Source organism: Bombus vosnesenskii, unplaced genomic scaffold (assembly GCF_011952255.1).
Source record: "Bombus vosnesenskii isolate JDL3184/JDL3185 unplaced genomic scaffold, Bvos_JDL3184-5_v1.1 scf7180000013272, whole genome shotgun sequence".
NCBI lineage: Eukaryota > Metazoa > Arthropoda > Insecta > Hymenoptera > Apidae > Bombus > Bombus vosnesenskii.
In genome coordinates this window covers 4,122,502-4,146,999 of record NW_022882930.1, presented here as the reverse complement: position 1 = coordinate 4,146,999, position 24,498 = coordinate 4,122,502, and the positions used below count along the sequence as shown (strand labels likewise).

Here is a 24,498-nt window from a genome sequence, read left to right as displayed (position 1 = left end):
TGATATTATAAATACTTATATACCAATATATTGAATAATCACGATGACACCATAAAAAGACGCCTCATTTTCAATCGAGATATAGTGAGCAATTACTAACAAATGGATAAAAATTTAATGAGAATGGATAAAATTTAATGATGAATAGACATATCTTGACGAAAAATTTGTGGTGATACTAAATTTAAAAAAAGACTTAAAGAATTGAGTGTTATCGGTATTAGTGTAATTTCAGCCGGTAAATGGTAGACTCAATAATGAGATTCTTATAAAATAATCGACTTGTAGTTAACCCAATTTCGTCCCTTAAACAATGTTATATTATTTATTGATACATAGAATTTATCAATAATACCATTAGCTAACAGTATTACACTTGTTTCTATTTTCTCGAAAATTTTCATTTTCTCGTTCCTTGCGTGTGTGTGTGTGTGTGTGTGTTTGCGAAATTATAATACATATATATGAAAGAGCAAACTTGCCCTAATCATCTTTTCCTTTCTTCTTTGTCACTTGTCTACACCACAATTGGTTACTATTAGATTACAATTACAATTCATACGTACACGTATAATTACACATTACGACATTACATACATGTGTACCTGTATATATATATATATATATATATATATATATATATATGTATATATTTATATTTATATGTATATTTATATATTTATAAATTACAGATCGGAGATTAGAGGTACTTTATATCTCAATTTCTTTAGGGAATGTTTTCGCACTCTCGATCTTTTCTTTCTCCTTATATCTACTTCGAGATTTGATGCCAATCAAAATTATTCGTAACAATCGTTAAATCATTCGCAACAATCGTAACGAAACACTTTTTTCTTTATACTCGTTTCATGTGCTTTTCGAGATCAAACTTCGTAGATACACCACACTAACCATTAACGGAATCTCTAAAATGTTAATTAAGCTACATACCTACATAAGTAAACACGAATATAAACTAAAACAGTCATGCCTTTGCTTTTATAGGGTATTCAAAATGCTAAGGTATTTTATTTTTTGTAAATCATCGACGTTATTTTCCACTCCGTTCTTCGTTGATATTGCAGGTTATTGCGCTTGGTGAAGAGGTTGAAATGTTTAAATTTTATTGATCATAAATTTGCAAGAAACGATACAAATAAAATGAAATAAATATGGTATGTATGATTGATAACATTAATAGTTCTTAGCTGTTATAAAAGATTTACTCCTTAACGTTCGATAAAAAGCTCGACGGACGAAATCATCGGTCGATCTATCGTGGCCAAAAAATGGCGTGGGAAGGTAAAAATGCAGTTTAAGGGGTTTCTGTTCCTTCATTGCTCGTTTCATACTACAACGGACGTTCTTTCTAAATTCTATTAATTACCGATCCTAGCACGACTCAATTAACTGTAATCTTTACAGACTCTCTTTACCTGTACAGAACATTTTGTTTCATTTTTTTCACTTAGTAATAATTGTAAGAACAACAACGACGTTACTAATTTCTCCTTTACAATTAATCATTAGAGAGCCGAGTTAACAGGATTATATCTAAAATCTACATAGCTTAATAATTACATGTATGTAAATGCGCGAATAAGTTTGACCTGGGATAGTGATATTTTTTTGGAGCAACAACGAATGGAGGTCGTACAGATTAAATTGAAATCTACCTTATCGACGCATTTTATCCCCAGTGATAATTTCAAAAGAAAACTAGTTAAAAGTCAAACACAATTATAAAACTCAAACATTTCGAAATGGTAAACGTTAATTCCTTTTCGAATCAACATTGGCAACAGAATTCATTTTCTTTCGCAAAACGCGTAACTATCTTTTATGAACTTAGGCACTCTTTCTGACGTGTATTATAATTAATTAATCGTTCTTCGGCGAGAGGTCTTTCGGTGATACAGGATGATTTATTCGATAAAATCGAACATTTTTGTAATATTGGATTAATAATTGATAAAGGATGATTCTTTTTAAAATAATACCTAAATAGCTGCAAGGAAAATAAAATAAATTTTAGCTTTGTCCAAGATTAAAATTTTACTTACGACCTCCTCACAGGGACAAAAGATTTGCATGCTTCCCCTTGCTTTCATCCACTCATTCATTCACAGTCACGCTTATCAAACATCAATAGACTTGCCGATATCACACATAACCTCTAATTTGAATATCTTTCCTAAGATATCTATACATGCATCAGGTGTTTAAATAAACCTTTCCCTTTAAATACATAAATTGGATATCGCCTTCTTGGATATCGCACTAGAGTACGATATTACACGCAGTTGAGATCACGAGCTGGGAACGTCATGTCCCGAGACGAATTTTTCCCGAAAAAAATCCTCTCGGGATCCATTTAATGTACCAACGCAAACAGACCGTCACGCCGCAAGTGGAAAAGCTTTGCACTGTTTCAAAGTACGCAATGTAACATTTTTACCTATGCAGTCTTGTAGATCAATTAATTGCTTAGTTATATTAATATTTTAGTTTTAAGAGAACATTATTTGCTGGCACTATTAAGCGGTATTGTCTGATTGATGTACTTGATTGGATACATTGAAGAAAGTTTGAGACATAGTATAAACATAAGGCATAATATTAGGTTGTTCGAAAAGTTTACAGCGTTTTTATTTGGTAAATCTACAATAAACAACGAAACGTTTGAACACTTGCTGGATACTAAATAGAAAGTTGGATACTAAATAGAATCAAAGAGAAATATAAAAGATTCGTTAATAGAACAAGTTTTTTTAGTGTAATCTTTACGAATCTTATTCGAAAGACATAAACAATAAATGAAAAACTTTAAAAACCCGCAAAAGCTATTTGATGGAATTCATCAGCAAAAGAAGAAATATTTTTCAAGAAAAGTCTCGTGAAGTTACAAATGACGAATTCTAGTTAAATCTTTTTTAACTTTCGCTACGAATTTTTCGAACAACCTAATACGTTCATATTCGCATTTACACGGATCAGAGCGACAATCTATATATAACCGACGATATTAATTAGTAGCACGAATTGTCTATACGTTACTTGGCATGTCGGCAGACATTTTTCTATGCGTAATTGATTAGGATTATCATTAACCTAAATAGACTTAACATAACGTATGACCGGTGAATCAACACCTGACATGTCATACGATCGTCTTATGAGCTAAGGACTAGAATAGACTCTTCCGATTTCCTTTGCAGGATGAAAAATTTCTAACGAAAAATCGACAAAATCTCAACGGAAACTTACGTGTCTAGATCTTCGTTCATCTTATGTAAAATTATTAATAACATCTTTCGCATTGTTTATCCTATCTTATACATAGTTAAATAGATTTTTTTTGTTCATTTAGCCTTATCAGCTTTACGCAGAATACTTTGACGAGCCACCGTCTCGCGTCAACGGTGAAATTTTTTGGGGGAAAAATAGGAAAGAAAAAAAGCGTCGAACAAAAACTTACACACTAAGACTTATGTATATATGATTTGCAAAGCGTTTGAACATATTCTTGCAGCTCGCGTCGCGTACAAGAACAAAATGTTATTAAAGACTAGATTAATGAACTGTAATCTCCCATGCGTCGCGTTTACTATTATAATTACAAATAATATACGTTTCTCTCCTAACCTCTCTTGGCAAAAATTGTCGATACCATCTTTTTTTATTGTTATTTACTTACGTGTCTAATAACCGACGATTAATCTGAATAAACTACCTTTCGGTAAACGACTAGATAACATTTGATATAGATCATCTGCAAGCTCAAACGATGAGATATGCACCGCACGGTTCTTCCAAGTTATAACGACTTTCTTAATTAACAATTATTGTCCTCTGATCGTCGTGTTGATACGATAAAATCGTTAAATAAGCAAAACACTTCGGAGATATCGACTGCTGCAATTAGAATAATCAAAATTAATATAAAATATTCCAAATAAAATATATATTTTGATATTTTTTTATCGGATAAATCCATGGAATGAAATAACAAAAATACTGTTTAACCAATTTTACATACCCAATTTACTAAATTTCTTCAATAACTAATAATCCGCTAATCCGACTTTGAAATAGTTCAAGCAGAGCAAAGCCTTTCACCGCGAGTGCGCATTACTACTTAGCAAGCTAAACTGAACGTAAAATCGGTATTGTCCTCCCTTACAAATTACTCCTTTCATACATACATTTCGTTAACTGTTATGCGTTATATTTAACACGCGTCGACGTTTAGCGTTTCACGGATCGCAGCGACCACTAACGATTTAACCCACGCGAACCATTTATCCTGATTATATCTTCTTAGTATCGATGTGCGTTCGAAGATATCAAGGTTCATGTGTGACTTGCTTTGGTAAAAAGAGATTAACATATAGAAACGAGTTTTTAAGATAAACGCGTTTAAAGATACGCGCACTCTGCAGTGCGATATTGCCAAGTACAATCACTTCATCATGCGTGCAAAAGATTTGATTAAAACTCAAAACTTTGCTGATAGTGGAGAAATACAAGAGAATAACTTATTATTAAAATTACTTGCTGATAATTTGTAACTTTTACTGATGTAATAAATAATTGCCAACTTTCATTGCTTCGTTATTAAAACCACTTGAAAATTTGCAATTTTTATTAATATAATATAAAAAAAAAGGGGCACACTTTTGACTGTGAAAGAATATGAAAAGGTCAAGATCGACTTTCTCGAATCTTAACTTTTTATCAGAGCACGTCACATACACTATTGCTTTTTATTAGGTTACACGATTACTCCAATAACGTGTTGCGCTTGCTCGCGTGGAAATTGTCCATTCATTCGAAGTTGCAAATCGTGAAACGTCACGCGTCCAGTCACAGGCATCGTTTCGCTTTCTGTATATACCTTAGCATTAACAAGTAATTCTCCTTAAGTTCCGTACGTGTTACAGGTTACCTTATGCAAGACTGATTTGGATTTAATTGGAGGAATCGGAATCTGATTCCGCGCCAGCGTCTGAAGCTTCTCCTTGTGTCTCCGGCGTCGTTTCCGGAATTTTTCGTGTGTAGGTCGCAGATAAGTACGCGCCTGGACCTTCTCCTTGCGTATGCTCGATTCCAACTCTGGTATACGACGAGTAATAATCATTTTTTTATTTATATCTTATATATTTGTATAGCTGTATGTTGTAAATTTTTGTCACGTACTATATGTAGAGCATAGAGGAAAAGCACGATAAGTCTGCTTCTTACCTCTTACAATTTTAAAATTAAAATACCAGTGCGATATTCTAATAAAAATACGATTGAAACCCGAAGTAAATGCGAAAGTTTAACATGTAAAATATTTATTATTGTCGGAGGATCGTACCTGTACTCGTGTCGCGACAAATTCCTGACGTATTTCTCTGGTGGAGTGTCACTGTCGTGATTTTGAAAACTAACGCTTCTCGCTGTCGTGTGAGACACTTGGGTCGCTGGCATCGTGAATTCCACGTAACAGTACTCGGCTAAGTTCTCGGGGATCTGATCATAGGAAGTTAGGGCCATTCGACAGATCAATTGGTGTGTCGTGTATGCTCCTGTCAATGATATCATCGATATTATTCTACATTCGTATTTTATAGGATAAAGTAACTCTTCAGTTAAGACAACCAAAATGCAAACAATTATTATTCAAGACGTGTACGAGTCAGTTTGAAGCTCTTAATTCCTTAGAAAGGATTGTAGAAAAAAGTATAAAAATAACCGGCTGCCTACATTAAGGTTGAACATCTATCACAAAGAAGGTACCTTGGCCTTCTTTCGGTAACCTAGGCATTCTCCAAACGATAGCGCGATGTTGATGCTCGTATTTTGCCTGACCGGACGTCACCTCCATCAGCTGAGGTTCCAAAGTATCAACCGCACTGAGAAATCTTTCGATACCCTTGATCTTTCCTGTTCTCCTATGAGCTGACTTAACGGATCCGTATCTGAAGTGTTTTTCCACCCTGAACAGGTAGATCCAGCACTCTGGAATGGGGAAACGTACCATCACGTCCTCGCAGGGCACTTGGCCCAGTTTTCTTGACGCGAATCCCGGCACCAGAATGTCCGCCCTCAGTTCTACCTGTTGATAATGAAAGAACGAGGTCAAAGAGGGTAAGCGTCGAACCAGAGGCCTAAAACTGCCAAAGCAGAGATGACAGATATTCGACAAGAACAAGCAGCGTACGCAGTGTCGAGGTGCGCGCAAATTTTCTGGATGAAAAGTGACATTACCTTATTACCGGTAACGCACATTACGGCTTTAAGCTGGAGAGGAAGCTCTCTGTTTTTAGGAGGCCTTACTCGGAACCTCATAAGTTCGATATAGCATGCATCCGGTGGCTTGAACCTTCAAAAGGGTTAGTCAGCTGTTAATTGCAATTAGTCGTTAGTTAGCAGCAGTGTAGCTGTTGTTATTATCGTTTCAAGATAGAGTCTTATAAGTGGTTATCAAGAAGCTATTTTCAAAAATCGTTCGTTGCTCGTTGAAGACGTACTTTATAATTCTAGATTTTTCATATTCATCCTGTTGAACGCAGGAGTGGAACTCGACGTTCTCCAGACGGATCCATTCTTCGGTTACCACTGGAATTATATCATGTCTGCCTACTACCTCTTTCCCTTGGCGCCACATGTCGTTTATTCCCAATTCAACGTCAGGCATTCCTGAGGTAATGAAATTTTAATGAAAGTATTTTTATGGTAAAATAATTCCGAGGACAGATAAACGAGATCCTGGTGTCTATTGACGATAAATTAGAAATTCTATTGGAAATTTCTATGGTAATATGACGATAATTGTCAACAGTTGGCCAAAGCTTACCAGAGAGGAAGCCCAAGAAGAACAATCGAACACGCGCTATTTGCTTCTCGACCTGACCTTGCGCGTTCTGTTCCACGTACAATTCATCCACGACCGTAATCTGCACGTCTTCTGTCTTATAGCTGAGCGCCCGATCTCGATGAGCCGGCAATCTGAACAGAGCTTCCTCGATCGCGCAAGAGAACTCCTTCATATCTTCGTAGAGTTGAGAACCTAGTTTGAATAACTGAGAAATCTGTACAGAAAAGACCGAAGTCATTCAATGATAATAATTCTATGGTTTATTTTAATAATTGAAATTTTTCAATATTAGCTCATTAAGGATCGCCATTAAGGAACCACTAAAGAACAAGCAATGAAGTAATGTACAAAAAATACGTAATTTATATATGCGTATATAAAACACGTCATTGCATAATAGAACATTTGAAAATCTGACAATTCGAAAATTTGAAACTTTATCAGTTCGAAAGTTTAGAGATGCGAATCTTCGAATGTTTGGAAACTTGAACATCTGAAAATGGGATATTGCATCTAAGATCGAACCTTAGTGAGCATTCTATATTTATGTCACTTGTCTACGTTATAAAATCTATTTCCAAAAAGCTGTACAATTCCGATATAAAAAGAAATTGCACCTGTGGCGCGTGTTCCACGGGAAGACCGAGCTTCCTTAGATCGCTTCCAAATTCTTTCACCCCCTGATAATCACCCTGAATGGCATACGCAGCAAATTGACTGAGTTTATTCGTTATCCTTTCCGCCTTTGTCACCTGGCCAGGTCGTACTCCAGGTCGTTCCTTGTAGAAAATGTATTGCAGCTTCACCGTGAATATTTTCCCGTATTGGTCAAATTGCTGTGCCCCGATGTCGGATATCGAGTAAGAAGGAACTAGAGGTAATTCTTGGAAGGGATCCTTGTCTTCTCTGCTGTTAAACAACTGGAGTACAGGATTGTCACCTTGGTAGACCAGTTTTATGAAGATCTTCTTCCAGAATCGTTGACCGGTTATCTTTTTCTTGTTAGGTTGGCGCAGGTGCATGTCCCAGCCGTCACCGGTGTACGTCACTCTTGGGAAGTCTTCCAAAGGTTGGCTAACGTCTTCGTCAAATAGGGGAGTCGGAGGAGTTTCCTAGTATCAGATAAAAGCAAATAACAATATACAATATACTATACAATGTATAAGTACAATGTAATGCATATAATAAACAACTAGTTTTATTAATTTTATCAGAAACATAGACATAGTTATAGAGTATTTTAACAACAAAAAATTTTCAGCTTAGTTTATATTTAAAAAGGCATGTATAATGTCGAATGAAGATTATAAGATTCAATTTTCAAAAACGAATACGTCGATGTTTATAATACCTGAGAATCTGTCTTGGTCAGTTCAGCAGGTTGAGCAGTTTCCGTAGTGGGAATAGCGTCCTGTGCGAATCCTGACTTGTCGAAGGGATTGAATCGTGGCGAGGTATCTGTGTAAGCTGTGTTTTGCGGACTCTTTGGTGGTGGCACTAGCACGGGGACAGCTCCTCCTTCGATTGCTCCGCCTTGATCATCCTCTTTTGGTCTATGGGTACAAAATACGTTAGCCAAACGATGATACTTATATTTATTAATATTTATTTGATATTTATTATATATTTATTAATTGATTATTTGATATATCGGTGCTTACTTAATGAATACACTGAAATCTGGTCCCGAATACGAATCTACAGAGTCGGTTCTCTTTACATTTGTCTCTGGTGGTGGTGCTGTCATACTCAGGAACGAGTCAAACCCATCAGCCTCTCCAAATCCAGTCACTGCTGTCTCTGACCCGGTCGCAGACGAATCACCCCAAACTAAATACACAGTAAAGAGTCAAATGAATGTAAATCTAAATATACAATAGATAAAAGAAAATATGTGTAATTTCTATTCATAAAAACTTATTATTTGATCCGCAAGCTTACAGAAAATTACAAGAAAATTCTTTTACCATCGCTAGACGTGTCCATGGCGGTAGGTCCGCCACCAAAGGCATCCAAGAAAGGATCTCCAGCGTTGGTTTCCTGCTCCGCAGCTTTATCAAACTTCGAAGCAAAAATATCAAACGCATCGCCAGTACCCTCGATAACTTTCGTAGTTGCTGCAAAGTTATCCAACTGCTCTTCAGGCTTATACGCTTTGCTGATGGGAAATTCAGCTCCCGGAGTCGGGCTGGTCGATGTCATGCCACTGATATCTTTCGTAGGTTCTTCGAAATCACCAAGTAAATCAGAAGCAAATGGTCCATTGGACTGAGCGGATGACGCATTCATTTCCGTGCTTGCGAACAAAGGTTGCGTGCCAGGCGTTTGCATGGATGTCGTGAAATGCGAGGCCGTGGCATCTATGGTACCAAATGGTCCAGAAGACATCGTATTGGCAACAGAAAAGAACGCAGACTCGGTAGTCATCGTGGACAATTGCTCAGTGCCGCTGGTAGCGAATAATTCAGCCCCAGCTGTCGACGATTGCATAGTTTCTGAGACAACAGGGGATTCCGCAGCGAAATCTAAATCAATACCAGTTTTCTCCGTGTCACTTCCAACAACTCCGGTCGTGGACGCTATAGATGGTCTCTTTTCACTTGTTACAGAAGCAGTTTCCGGGAAATCTGACTTAAAGGCATCCTCAGCCTGAATAGGAGATGCCTCTTGCTCTGTAATGCTGACGAATGGATTGTCCTGGCCAGTGGCACTGATCAAGGATACTCCTGTTACCAAACTGGTGGCGTCTTCGGTGTTTATCGACGTGGAGAAGATGGTAGTGGTCGTCGTCTCTGTATTAGGTGCGTCAAGGAGATCCAGGATGTCACGATTCTTCGATGGCTCTGCTACTTTGCTATCGTCGGACATTAGGTCTGGCACGTTCGAATCCACGTCCAGGAAGTCGGCGAAACTGTGCTCCGGAGTTGGCGATGGAGAGTGCATTAACGTTGGACTGGGTGTTCTTGTTGCCTGCAATTAACGATCAAGATGAAACGAACCAAAGTTTGACAGATAACAATTTTGATTTTGATTTATCCGGTAATGATTTATATACAAGATGTTACACATAATTTTTATCTAACAATTGCATAAGAAACTGCATGTAGAAAATGGTCTCCTCACTGATATGTCTATGTTGTCAAGGTCAATGTCCTGAGTAACTACGCTTCTACTTAAAAGATACGTATATATCAAAATAATATTCTTAACACGCATCTTTTAACAATTTGACTAGGTTTGAGTCAGGTACTGCTCTCTTTCATAATTTTCATAATTAATAATCGATGGAAACCAACTCTACATGTTCTTTCATTTGAAAAATGATCATGCAGAATAGTACGTGTCACACCCAACGCTCAAGTTCTCCAAGCATCCTGTATATAATTATCATTTATCTCACTATAACGAACCTGTAATCGATCCAGGAGATGATTAGAAGTAGCATCCATAGCTCCAGTAACCGACAAGATCAAGTCTTTGGTGTTTTTAGGAGGCGCCGGTGGTTGAGGTCTCGGTGGAGGCGGTCTCGACGGTGCAGTCTTGCCATTTTTGGGTTGAACTGGTGTCACAGGCACCACCGGAGACGGCGGAGGTGCAGACTGCAACTCTTGACCGAAAAGTTCGTCTGTCGCTTGAGTAGAGATCGGCGCGTCGAACAGATTCGTGCTCGACTCGCTGACAGTCGTCTGAAAAATGTTCGCGGATTGACCAGAGAATATGTTAGATGCCGTAGTGTCGGTAGTAGTAGCTTCGAAACCAGTGCTAGGTGCAGTGGTCTCCGTGGCGAAAGTAGCGAAAGGGTTCGTCGAGTCAACTGTAATGGCTGATTGATAAGATTGGTCTGCTGCAAAATTCAGGAAAGGATTCTCTCCTCCTGCGGCTGCTTCCGTGTCCGCGAAGTCCTGGAGGAAAGGATTCGACGGTTGGCTAGTTTTTCTGTCGTTGGACTCGACACTGTAGTCGTCCATCAAGAAAGGGTTTCCACCTTTGGAATCCATGTTGCTCGATCGAAAGGTTAATGGACCAGCTTAAACGTTGCTTAAAATATTCTTTGGTATAGTACTTTCTAATATATAATTGCGCAGATCGCTTAGCAGAGAGTCTTTTACTGGGAAGAGAAGGAGGATAGATTAGATCTTCTATTTCTGCATTAATTCAGATTCGAGTATCTTCAGTTCAGTTTTTCCTGGCCCCAAGGTAGCGAAACTGGTGTCGAAAGGATCCACGTCTTCTCCTAAACCGAAGTCGTCGTTCTGCAAAGGAGTAAGTACTTTGGCTCCAGGATCTTGGTCGTCGATGCACAAATAATCTGCTGTTTCCTTCTTTTCCTCGGCTCTGGGATCAAAGTCAGGATCAACCTCCGGAATGCTAGTTTTAATGATCGCTGTGAATGCGATAGGAACAGGACGAACGGGCAGCTCTCCAGGAATTTGCTGCAGTTCGCTTTCGAGAATCTTCAGCTCCGCTTTACCAGGAAGAATATTAGTGGCGATAGAAGTGTCGAAAGGATCGTTGTAGGAAATCTCTTCTTCTTCTTCGATGGGCTTCGACTCGATTCTTGGCGTCAGAGGCTTCGCGTCCACCTCGATCTTCTCGTCCAGCAAACTCTCCTGCCTCTGCTGCAGTTTCGGTTTCCTCTGTTCCTCGAACTTCTTCAACACAGAGTCCTGAAGCTCGGCGATTTTCAAGTTGTTCGGCCTGATAGAACTAGCTGTGAAATCGCTCTGTCTTCTTACAGGTTCCCCTTCGGCTCGCGGATCAAAATCGTGGTCGCTCAGGCTATGAGGTAACTTTGACTCCTGTTTCAACAATTCTGACTCGATCAACTTCAATTCTGTCTTCCCGGGAGCTACCTTGGCCACGAAACTGGTATCGAAAGGATCCACATCAGCTTCCTCCTCCTGTATAGGTAACAAGTCGTCGATAGATTTCTGAGAATAATAAGGTGTCAGAGGTTTCGAAGGTAGAGCTTTCTCTTCTTCGGTGGTTGTCAGTAGGTCTGGACGTTTGGATGGTGTAGGCAGTTCGAAAGCAACGGTCTTCGAAGGTGCTAGTTCTAGCACCTCTGGCCTCGAAGATCTTCGTCCACGTTCGCCAACCTCGCCAGTATCTTCTTCTTCTTCGAATTCAACCTGAAAGATTGGTTTAACAGGTGCTGTTGGAAGAGGAGGCCTTGGCGGTAGCTTGGATACAGTAATGTCAACCGGAACAGCTGGCTGCTGCTCGTCCTTTCTTGGATCGAAATCGTCGTCGTCCAGAGAATTAGAAAGATTAGGTTGTTCACCAAGCAACTCTTTCTCGAGGAACTTCAACTCTGTCTTTCCAGGAGGAATTTCTTTGATAGCAGAGGTGTCGAAAGGGTCTACGTAGCTGAGATCCTCTACCGGAGCTATAGGTTCGTCCGCAAGTTGACTCAGATCGGTTGTAGATCCTCCTAGAAGATCCTTCTTAGCTTGCAAATTACTGGCCTTTGCTCTGAGCTCTTCTTTCAGCAAACCTGTCTCATAGTCTCTGTTCAATCCAGCTGGATCGGTCAAGGATATCGTCACCTCTGAAACAGGAAGTTCCTCTAGTTCTTTCTCGATGAACTTTAACTCTGTCTTACCAGGAAGGATATTCTCGGCGAAAGTAGTGTCGAACGGATCTTCTTCGTCGACGAAAGTAGCTGCCTCGAAGCTTGCTTCTATTATCTCGGCTTGGAAGTCTACAGCCGCCGGTTCCTTAGTTTTGAAAGGATCGTCAGCCTCCTCGAGACGTACCGGCTCATCTGGCGCTGCGTCTAAATCGAACTCTGCGTCGTCCAAGTCAGGAATCTCCTCTAAGATCGTTTTCTCTTTCAATATTTCGAACTCAGAAATATCCAAAGGTCCGTTAGACGATTTGTTCTCCGCAACGTGCTCTTGATGCACAGCCGGGCTGACTGGCCTTGGTAGAACCGGAGGAAGCTTCGTAAGATCGACAGGAATATCAGGAAGGTCGCTGTCGTCGTCCAGCAAAGTCTTAGTCGCGTCCACAGGCTCCGCGACTACGCTGCTACTCTCCGCAAGTTGCTCAGATTCCTCGAAGTCATCCAATAATAAATCTTGTTGCAGTCTAGGCCGCCTGCCTCTCGTGATCTTGCACGAACTCACGTAATCGACTCTTCCGGAGAGGACCTCTACCGCGTTCCCTAAACTGACCAATCTGTTCCCCTTCTTATCTACTGTTTTTAATACTTTGTCCGCGTTTGTAGTGTCGAACGGGTCGTCGCCGGCCTCCTCCTCGGTTGGACTGTCGGGAATGTAAGCTAGTTGAACGTCGATATTCTGCAGAACGTCAACGTAGGTTGTATCGAATACGTCTTCGTCGGCGGAGTCTTCGTGTTCATCCTCGTCGTCGGGAAGTTCGACGAGACCGTCCTCGTTAACCAGAGGCTTGTCTTCTTTCTTTTTTCCCTTTCCCTCGAAGTCCGGTGGTTCACCTTCGATCGGATTACCTTCCTCGTCGAAACCTACCCACTTCTTCGAAGAAAACTTTTTACCAGGATCTTCCTGGTCCTCCTCTTCTTCCTCTTTCTTCTCGTTTTCTAGCGGCGGCTTCCGTTGGAAGAAGGAGGTGGATTTTATACGATCGAGATCTCCCTGTGTCTTCTTGAGGATCGAGTCGACTCCGGCCGTCAACGCCTCGAATTTCTTCCACTCGTCGGAGCTGGCGTTGCTGGCCTGCTCGCCGGATTGCTCGGCTTTCTGCTGGGCTTCCGCCCGCTCGCGCCTGTAACGCTCGAGCTCCTCCGGGTCGAACTCGTCCTCCTCTGCCCCCTTCTTGCCCTTCTTCGGCTTTTTCTTCTTCTTCAGGCCCTTGGCTAGCTTGTGCATCCTCTAAGAGCTACCGTGGAACAAGCGAGGCCTCTGCAATCGGTATTCATACTTTTCGTTAGTCTGCCTCGAAGGTTCAAGCTTTAACCCATTGGCACACCGTGTTTTTCGAACGTCTTAAACGTCGTTATCGCCTTCGGCTTCCGTTTTCTTCTCTATCTGTACGAAAGGTGACAAGCGATAGTAACACGAATTTTTATGAATTTATACGCCAAACGAAACGTTGTACGCGCCATGCAAGAACCACGCTGATCAACTTCATGGAGAAAGATGACGATACCACAGGGATATTACTTCTCAAGCTGAGCTCAGAATTTAGAATCATCTATCTGTCGGTTGTGCCACGATACAACTTATCGTTTCACACGAGTCGAGTTGATTAGTTTGGCTTCTGAGGGGATCATACGTATAGTCTTCCTCAGACTGCTTAATAACTGTGCATGCCAATGGGTTATTAGCACGTTCGCTACCAACGTATACAGTCATTCACAAAAATCTTGCTCACGTTGACTCGATAAACGTATAGAATACTCGTTTGTACCAAAACAGATTCCAACTTCATACGTTATTTTAAACTGTAAATTATATTAATATTCCGCGAGTATCTTATCTTCCCTTCAATTTCATTTCCTTGGTGGAGAATATATACGCTATATACCGAAATATCGAAATGAAATTTCACGTTTCTTTTATCAACTATACATATAGGAAAATTTAATGCGAATAATAATAGTCTTATCACAAGATGTACGAAGACTTTCGTAACTCGCTTCTTGAAAATCGACGAATACAAATGTAAGCTTCGCCTGTATCTGGTCATCGAGTACATTGTACAGAAATACAAGAAACAAAACGCGATCAGTAACAGTAGCGAACGTGTTCAAACCTTTTTCCCGCGAGAAACCTTTTTTCGTGTGTTTTCTTTTTAGGAGAAGGTCTTAGGTTTTGTAACAATAGCGATACGAAATCATAGGAGAACGATATTTTCAATTAGAAAAGATTTAGATTCACGCGATTATTACAGGTGCTTTCATGCAGATTTCGCCATTATGTGCAATTCTAAACGATCCACAGTGACCAAGGGTAGTCGCAGCAACACTATAATAATACTCTATACGCGTTCTATGCAATCGTCGAGTATCATCGACGATCGATCGATCGGTGCAGGAAGAGGGCAACGCGAACAGCAAGCTGCAAGTGCGAAGCGTGCGATGCGAGTGACATGCGTGTGCTCGCGAATGAAACGACAACACCCACGCGACGTTTCAGGCTACTTTGCCGAATCCTCGAATACTTGTTGCACACTACCGATCTTTATTTAGTCGGTCGCTCTTTATAACCGTGCTAAATTCGTCCACTTCTTTTTTAACGCGTGCACGCCGCGAAACACGTCGCTCTATGCGCTCGTTCATCTTTCCGCGTCGAACTCTCGAAACGATGTCGTACACGTATCGATGTATACGACGCGAGCAACGTTATTATTAACTGATTTACTCAGTCAGTCGTACGAAAATCTACATACTCCTGATGAATTCTGTGCGTTCGACTAAATGCAAAGAAATGGGAAACGCATTTGGTCACAGAATAGTTTGTACTGTAACTATTAACCATAACAATTTATATCTAAGGGATGTACGTAGACTTTTGCAAGTGACTGTAGGTCGTTTAAATTCCACATATCGGTGGGACAACTCTTTCTTCGTAGTAACTCTTTCTCTTCTTCCTCTTCGTTGCATGTAAATAACGAATTTCAAGCAAGAGCAGCGTGTCACCGTTGAATTGTTCACGTACGGACTGTCCACAGAAGGCTATAGAATGTTTGCGGAGATGACATGGTTCACAAGAGCAACGTGCACGAATGCACGAAAAAGTTTAAAGAAGAGAAAACCAACATCGGAGACAAACCAGCGTCGGGCAGCAGCCTGTCTTTACGAGCCTTATGGTCCTTGATACGTTTCTAATCGCTTGGTACAGTTACCATTAGCTTGCTTAACGGTAAGCTTCGACTATTAACCGATTTTATCACTTCGCCACGTCGCTTTCATCTACTGTATCCTCTGATTTAGTCTAATTAGACTCAGACCTGGAATAAGATCGATTCGAATATATCAGTTATGGGATCGCTACGAGAAAGACGAAGGACAAAGGTCATCGAGTTTCACGGAGGACAAAGCTGTCGTTATCTGCAATTTTTCTGTCTGTCTGATAAAAATGAAACGTTCGATTTGGACGGTCGTGTACGCGTAATGGGATCGTTGCCAGAACAGTCCGATCGATCAGCAGTACCGTACAACCGTGACCATTTTACCCTTCCTGTTGGCCTTTCACAACGCTCCTCCGTAGCGGTATTGCTGAGAAAATGCCAGAAATCTTGTCTCTTTCCTTGTGTATTTTATCAGTGTTTGGTTTTAGGTCAATGAGTCTGTATCATCACACGATAGAAACCGCATTCGTGTCTCGTCTTTTCTGCGTCTGATGTTGCGTACACGTAACATCGTTCTTCTATAAAATACTAATTGACTAAACGATAAATGTGTAATATATGGTTTCTGTGGTCTCAAATCTTGCCACATAATTACGTCTACTTGATAAAGCCAACCAAGAACATGTGTTGCTTTAATAATTAATAAAAATCGCTAAATACCTAAAGGACATAACAACACATAATTGTATAATATCGGCTAAAACTTTTTAAAATATCGCTTTTGGAAGATAACATGAAAGATCTGTCCGCTTTGTAACTTGAAATTAACTATCTGGTCTGAGATTATCTGAAGTTAATCTCAAATCTCAGTGCATTGTGTCTTCTTCATAAAACCACTCCAAAAAATATATTTCTATTGCCAATGGTTAATGAACAGAGAGGAGAAAACTGTTCTCATATACTAAACGAACGTTGTGGGTTGAAAAGATCATATATTTTTACGCGATACTACGTATCTTCTAAACAGATAGAACAAAGTTGTGCAACACGCGAATATCCCTTGCTAGTCGAGCGTACACCACGATCTATATCGTTGATAAGAGGATTAAAGTCTTACGCGACAGTCATAGTTAGCATATTAATCCGTTACGAATGGGCAATTTAATTAACATCAGTGTAAGCTATATATCTTTCGACAACAATGTCCATCTGTGCCATAATTTTAATTGCCAACGACGCATTGGGATTATTCTTCCAGAAATATAGAGACAGTTGTTTGCTACAACTATTTAAATAATTGGTAGAACTATTTGGTAGAATTAGGATTTTATTTGGACTTTAACTCTGTCGAGGACCTCAAATTTTGGAAATACTTTAGAATACATCCAACCTCCATTATATCATACCTAATTTTAATTGCTATCTTTGTACTAGGTACTTCAAGAATTGTTCACACATATAAAGTATAAATATGATTATAAATATAAAGTAAATACAAATAGCAACATACTTTACAATTACTAGGACACAAATGCACAAATAGAACTGCACAGAGGTAGAATTTTAATCTAATATCTCATCCTCCTATATTTTCGTTTCTTTATCTGGAAAATTATTGGAACAGTATTTCGATCCTAATATCTTCCAATCTTTCTTATTACGATTTTAACCATATTTGGTACATCTCAATATCTTGACGAATTATTAATACTTGAAATGACAAGATCAGAGAGTAAATTACGTTCTTCGAACTTAAGAAATTTGCAAACAACCGAGAACCACAATTGACGAACAACATGGCAATTAAATCGACACCGTCGCAAGTCGACGAGCTACCAACGAGCAAAAGGGACCGACATAGTGTACGAAACAGAAGTTCATCGATAATTGGGGGAGCAGGAGAGAGCACGTGCTCCAGATTACCGCAGGGTGGTCGTGTCGAGGCTGGTGTGCTAACAAACTCAACGACTATCGCAGCTCACCCCAACTAAAACCGATATCATCGTCAGAGTACACCTGCATGCAACCCAGGAAACTGTAATCGATAACGGTTGAGAAATCGGCAATCTCACCTACGACCACTGTTCTAGTTCTACGACTCCACGAAGACGAGAATTCTGTTCTGTTTAATTCGATCGAACGAAGGATATCAGGTCATTCCACAAATAATGCCGCTCCTCTATTTTGCATCTGATTTCTCGACTTCGAATTTCTAAGATAAGAAAGTTTGGTACGGTAATTCCTGAAATTTACAATTAACAATTAGAAAGATCGTGAACAGTGTTAATAGCATTAAATGTGATAAGAAAGATGATTATAAATTGAGGAATTTTGATAAGTAATAATATGAAAAAATAATATATCAAATACGTATCTTTTAACATTATTGTATATTATATCTTATTTTCTTCTTCTTTCTGTTGCATTTATCTATGAACATATCTTGTTACCTAGTATTGTTATTTTTTATCCTAACTCCATCTTTTACTATAGTCTGTAATATGTAAATACACGTACAAAGTTTGCTGTTAATTACAAATAAATATCATTATTGTTAATATATAAAATATCCAAAATATAGCACGTATTGCAACAATCGATAAATCAAATAAATGCCCATATCTGCAATATTTTTAGTCGTCTTCGTTAAAATATAAATTTGTATAAATATCTGTATTTTAATCAACAGAATGATCAGCCATACACATTAAACAAAATTTGACAAAGCATTTAATATAATATAATTGAGATGCGTCACCTTAATCAGGTAGTATAAACAATTAAAAAATATACAAGAAAATTGAATCTCAAAGTGGTAACCGAATATTTTCCATCGCAATTTTACAATTTCTGAAAGCAGAAATTAAAAATGATAAGTGAGGTAAATTGTAAAAATAGCGCCAGAAAAGATCAGATAAGGTATTATCTGCTGATAAGTACGACAAACTTTTTTACGTCTTAATATAAACGTTGATATTTGATATTATTGATAAATATTGAACGCTATCTAATTGCAATAGGATATAAAATACTTTTATGTTTTGAAGTTGCATATGTGAGTACAAAATTACTTATGGTACGATCTAGCGTAGCTTAAATTAAACGAAAGTCCAGCTTGAAAGCCAACGAAAGTTTCACCAAAGAATAAAAAGTTGAGATGAAATCTTAAGAATTGCAAGGGACCTTCATTGAGTTTCGTCCTGCTGCAAATAAGCTTTTCAAACTTTCAGCGTTTCCCAGTGGAACTTGATCGTGACGATTGATTGTATTCTTTGCTTTTCATATATCTATAGCTTTTCAATTTTCAATCAACGAAGATCTGGTCGATGAAGTTAACGTTAAATTTAAGAAACGATCGATGATAATATCGTGAGATGATCTCAATGCCTGACACGATAAGGTATATTCTTATCTCCGGCATCTAGATAATTAAATTTGGTCCGAACAGCGTCACTAGGTGAACAGAAATTATCGACCAGTGCCGCTCGTGCCTTTGCACACAGAATCGACAGCAACACTTGTTACCAGAGTTAATTACCAGCTACTATCAAACCTCTGTATCAATCATTTATTTAAACGAAGTTCCTTCTATGATCCCTAACCTCAAAATGTAGGAAGAGATTTACCAAATATTCTATTTCTGTTTTAGAAACTCTAGCTTACAGAATGGAGAACAATCGAACCTCGATTTAACCTCAAACTTTAGATATAGAGACACGCGAAAAATCTTATTGCTGTTTCTAGCTTACAGGATAGAAAATGATTTAATTTCAAAATTTAGCAAGAGACTCATCAAAAATTGTATTACTGTTTTGGAGATTCTAGCATATGGGATAGAGGACGATTCAACTTCAAAACTTAGGTAGAGACTCATCAAAGATAGGCTTATCAAAGATTTGTGTTTCAGAAGTTCTAACTTACGGGATGGTAAACAATTGAACCTTAATTTAACCTCAAAATTTAGGAATAGACTTATCAAAAATTCTATTTCTGTGCCAGAGATTCTAGCTTACAGAATAGCGAACGATTTAACCTCAAAATTTAGGAAGAGACTTATCAAAAATTCTATTTGTTTCAAAGGTTCTAGCTTACAGGATGGGAAACAACTCAACCTGAAAATTTTGGAAATATTATCAAAAATATACAAAGAGATTTATCAGAATTTGTCTTAGAGATTTTCATTGCAAGGTGGAGAACAATTTAACCTGAATTTAATTCCAAAATCTGACATGTTTTTTCTATGACTCTTAACCTCACAGTTTAGAAAGAGATATAGCTAACATCTTGTTTTTCGTAGATTCTAGGTTACAGGATGGAGAACAGTGTCACGGTATATGGTTGAGTTGTCGACTGAAAAATTTAAGGAAGGGGTCTAGCGGAGTGAAATCCAATAGAGGAGAAAAATGGTGCGCGTGCCGATTTATATTTAGAAAATTCAAACCCCATATGAAATCCAGCGTCGCTCCAATGCTCGAACACTGTACGTGGTCTTAACACATTCGCTGGCATTGATTCATTAACTTAATTAATGCTGCTAATACAATTATTGCATTTTCATTCTTGTTAATTCGGATTCACGATTAATATTCTTTTCACAGAACATACTGAAACAAACATTATTTTGATTGTTCTTATTTTAGCAGTGAACACAATTGCGTAACGTCAAAGATTATAATACACTCGAGTTTGGGAAGATATACATTAATCATGATTTTTTAAATAGAATATACAGTTCCATTTATAACGAGATTCTATGTTCAAATAAGCTTCACTGGTATACAAAATTAAGCGGTGAAACAAATTTCTATGCAGATTCCATTTCATAACGTTTATAAAAAAAAACACGAAATTGCACAAACATTCACAGTCTATTCATAAGGATTAAGAAAAGTAAAAGAAGAAATGGCAAACCCATGGATGGGTAATCATATTTCACTAGCAACAAATATGTTAAATAGATATTCTACTATTCCTCAGTTGCACAATAATATTCTACCCAACAACATTCTGCCACATAACGTTTCCAAAAATAAGAAAATAAAGATCTGTATAAAACAAGAAATTCCGTCCCATAAAATCCACTCTACAAGGCAATTGCGCATATTTAGAATCTTATTTGATACAACGTAGAAGAGCCAAGTCGACGAGCACCGATACATATTGCAAGTCGTTGAAGAACAATAGAGCACGATATCTGTTCTTCGTAGGAGAGTAGCTTGAGTTTCTGACGTAATTGAGTAAAAGTTTCGGCGAAGAGCATTGCTGCAATATGCCGAACATTTGTCCACCGGATTTACCGAGGCGCACGCGTAATACCGGCACGGACGATGCTCTATACTCGACCAGTTTTATCACCTGTCTTACGACGATATAATTCGACAACCGTTCGATTTCAAATCGTTACTCCATTCTATTCCAGGCGTCCACCACCGAGACTCCAGGCTGAAACGGAGAATTCGATTACAAAGAGGAAAGCGAAAGGTGAACATCGAATGGATGTGAGAACGTAATAAGCCCGATGCATAATCGAAACACGAAGCACGTATCCGATGGTAAATTCGCGAGGGATGACAGAAAGGAGGAAACGCGAGGCGTATCGACCAAGTCAGTTCTCAATGGGCAGCTTCATTATCGTCTTAGCAACTATCATTGCTGCGTCAGCGTTATATACGAAGCCACAATCGGTCTAGAATATTTCTACGTATTATAGTACACGAAATGCTTCTTTTTAGTTTACGTGCCTTTCATTAAATCGGCCTGGAACGTACCAAAGCCGTCGTAGATATACCGAGACACTTTGTTTCCCTAGACATTGCTACCTCTAACACTATGACACAGTCTTCGCGTTCAATCGATTCTACTATATTCTAGAGATTATAGGATAGACAAGACATCTACGAGACATTCATGATCATCCGTCTATGATTAGATCAATTCTATCTAAGGTGTTTTGTTCGAGAGGCGCAACCGGAAACCTTCTCGAGGAAACTGTGAAAGCGGCCGGACGAACCCTGCAAACGAAATAGCCAGGATGCAAAGAAACAAGTGGAGAGGCCATAACGTCTCTCTGTCACTGCGACAAAGCAGAGGAACGTGTTAAAAATTCAGAGTGCAGATCGTTCAGGCGAGCGAAGCGAAACGTATTAGAACGCGGATCAATCGGAGGAAGCGTAGGTGTCGTGTCACGGCGGCCACGTTTCGCTCTGGTTTTCGCGGCGCTATACACCTACGTTTGAGAAAAATCTTTCGGCTAGTTGTACTTACGATTCCAGCCTCGTCAGCCACATCGGTACGACGCACATTTTTTTCGAGTCATCCCGCGGTCGAGATTTCTCTGTGTTTCTTTTGGTCGCCGGTGAGATGAATCGTCGAAGCACACACTCGGAGGAACGAGCACCGGAAGAAGGAAGAAGAGTGATACAGAAGATGACGGAGGATGAAATTGAACTGATACCAGTGTGGCAGATATCGAATACGATCGAAGAAGAGAAGAGTGTCCAGTTAGAGAGAGACTCTCTGAGGAGGGGGAGAGAGGAAGAACGACGTCGAAGAGGAAATCAGCGAATAACGTTCGCCGGGTGACGAGGGAAGCTCGCGGGAACGTGAAGAAGACGGACCGTGGGCTCTAGCTACGAGTTACGTTTTCCCTTTGGTCTGGAAAACAGGAAACAGCGGGCGTGGAGAGCTGCGAAGGCCCTGCCGAAAGCGAAGCCGACTCACCTCGTACTCTCCTGCGGGTCGAGCTATTTCCAGCATCGATCCGTTTCGCGGAGAAGAAACATGCGCGTAGAAACGACGACGACCACCGCCCCCGACGCCCCTTAACGTAGCCCTCCCCACTTCCATAACGTGCCCCTTCTCCCTCTCCTAGCCACCCTTCGCTAGCGACGGCCTCAAAACGCGAACACGTTCGCGGATACCAAATTCTTCACCATCGATCTGTCCCTACTAACTTTCCACCTTCTTTACAGCTTCTTGCGAAATATCGAACGATGCGCAACTGGTCCGCTGGATCTTTAGAATTTTTACTCGAACACGTTCGTGGTTCCCTTGGTGATTTCGTTACGTGGTGTGTCTATAAGGTTCCATATACAGTGGTGTACATCAAGAAGTTCATCAAAGAAGAAGAAGGGGCACTATAATTTTACAAAATGGATTTATATTAAATGAGAGCAATGCATAGACATTAGGTTATCTCATAAGTAGTGCGTCGTCGTCGGCTTTCATATTGCTAGATGAAAATAAACAATTACCTTCGAGCGATCGATCAGTGATGAATTTTCTCGTACGTTTTATAATCCACTATCTTTTTCCACGATGCTTTCTATTCCAGTTCTTTAAAACGATAGTAACTAATCCTACTGTTTTGAACTTAACTCTCAGAAAAACCATTACTTATGGAATGACCAATACGATATATAGAATAGAATGAATTTTTGGGAAAAGAGGTACTAAAATTCGTAAGTAGCATATGAATTTTAAACTGTCTTTCATCCGCCACTGTCTATTCTTATTACTCGTGACTGTTGTCTTATATTTCTATATACTTCAATCTGTATAGGAATTTTGCTATTGTGATCTTTCCTAGATGTAATCTTTCCTAGTTTCATTTCCTCCATTTTAAGTAAGTTTACTTTTTACCTATCATTTGATCTGATAGATCCATCAAGAAACGTATAATATAGCGACTGAAGCTTGGAAACTTGCGCAGAGAATGATTTCATTTATTGATTCTCCAATCTTGGTTTATTAATTGAAAAGATCCAAAGCGTGCCGAGGCCACCGTTAGCCACCATCCGTTTCGCGTCGTCGTGCTATTCTTTTGTGTTGATAAGCTGCTTTTTTTCAGTACACTAATCAGTATAGGAATAGTGGACTAATTTTCATACTAAAAGATGGGGAATATGTATGATCTGTAATAGACTTACAGCGTATGCAGGTAACTTTGAAGGTTATGTGTTTCACGTGTATGTGCTCGAAAAGATGTCATGCAATTTTGTGGATTGAGATAGGACGCAGGAGTTCCTATGAATGGTGATTTTTTTCAAGGAGATTGAAAATAGAAAAAACACGTTCGTGGTGCACAGGGGTGAATATATTTCCTGAGTAGTCAGTTTTATTGCTGGAATTGCTGCCGAATTTCCGCAATTCGTGTGGATCTTTCTGAAAAAGATTGCAAGCATTCGTCGTCGATATACAAGGTTCGTCGGATTTAACCCTGCTATGATCATTCTCGACTAATTATATTTTTCTAACTTTAAAAACTATCTTCGGTTTGAACAAAATATGAAAGAAGTCTTATTGGTATGTACAAATTTTATATTAACCTTACTGTTCCCTTTACTCCTTCAGACATCTTCTTTCTTGAAACACTTCATTCATAAAAAGCATAGAATATACAAAATAATATTGAATACTAAAATCAAATATTCGAAAACTATTTATGTTTTAATCAATTCTATTGAAACAGAGCATCCATTACAAGTGTAAATCCAAAGAAAGCAACAGAATTAAATATTTTCTCAAAAGATTACGTATTGTCTCTGTTTGGTAAAACGAGAGCAAAATTGAAGTATAGAAATTCTAGGATCGTAGCAAGGTTAATTGTCTACGCTCCCTCGTGCGTTGAAATTTCAAATAACCTGCTAACATTCCTAATGCTATTTTCTTCTGCTTGCTATTTTACCTTCGTCTTCTTTCAAGATTAAAATCCCAACGAGTTTCTCCATCGAGTTGCTTCTTAATTAAATTCTTAAATATCTCGCCTTCTTTCTCTCTCTTTCTCTGTAGTCGATTTCTTGAAGAAAATTAGTCGACTTTTGGCAGCAAGCTGCGAGGAAAGTACGATCGAGGCT

The 24,498-nt window shown here is 39.1% G+C and overlaps 1 protein-coding gene across 1 annotated transcript; it reads right to left on the bottom strand.

The window, feature by feature from the left end:
- Window positions 1-763: 763 nt before the first annotated feature.
- On the bottom strand, window positions 764-22,357 carry LOC117231374 (protein stoned-B-like). The gene is made up of 13 exons (XM_033489763.1): window positions 21,908-22,357; window positions 11,008-13,752; window positions 10,276-10,893; window positions 8,833-9,835; window positions 8,527-8,695; window positions 8,217-8,418; window positions 7,483-7,977; window positions 6,845-7,079; window positions 6,519-6,687; window positions 6,256-6,370; window positions 5,785-6,103; window positions 5,363-5,573; window positions 764-5,115 (listed from the first exon to the last, which is right to left on the bottom strand). Exons 2-13 carry the CDS (start codon window positions 13,717-13,719, stop codon window positions 4,971-4,973), a joined length of 6,393 nt encoding a protein of 2,130 aa, XP_033345654.1. The 5' UTR covers window positions 13,720-13,752; window positions 21,908-22,357; the 3' UTR covers window positions 764-4,970.
- Between the last annotated feature and the right edge of the window lie 2,141 nt (window positions 22,358-24,498).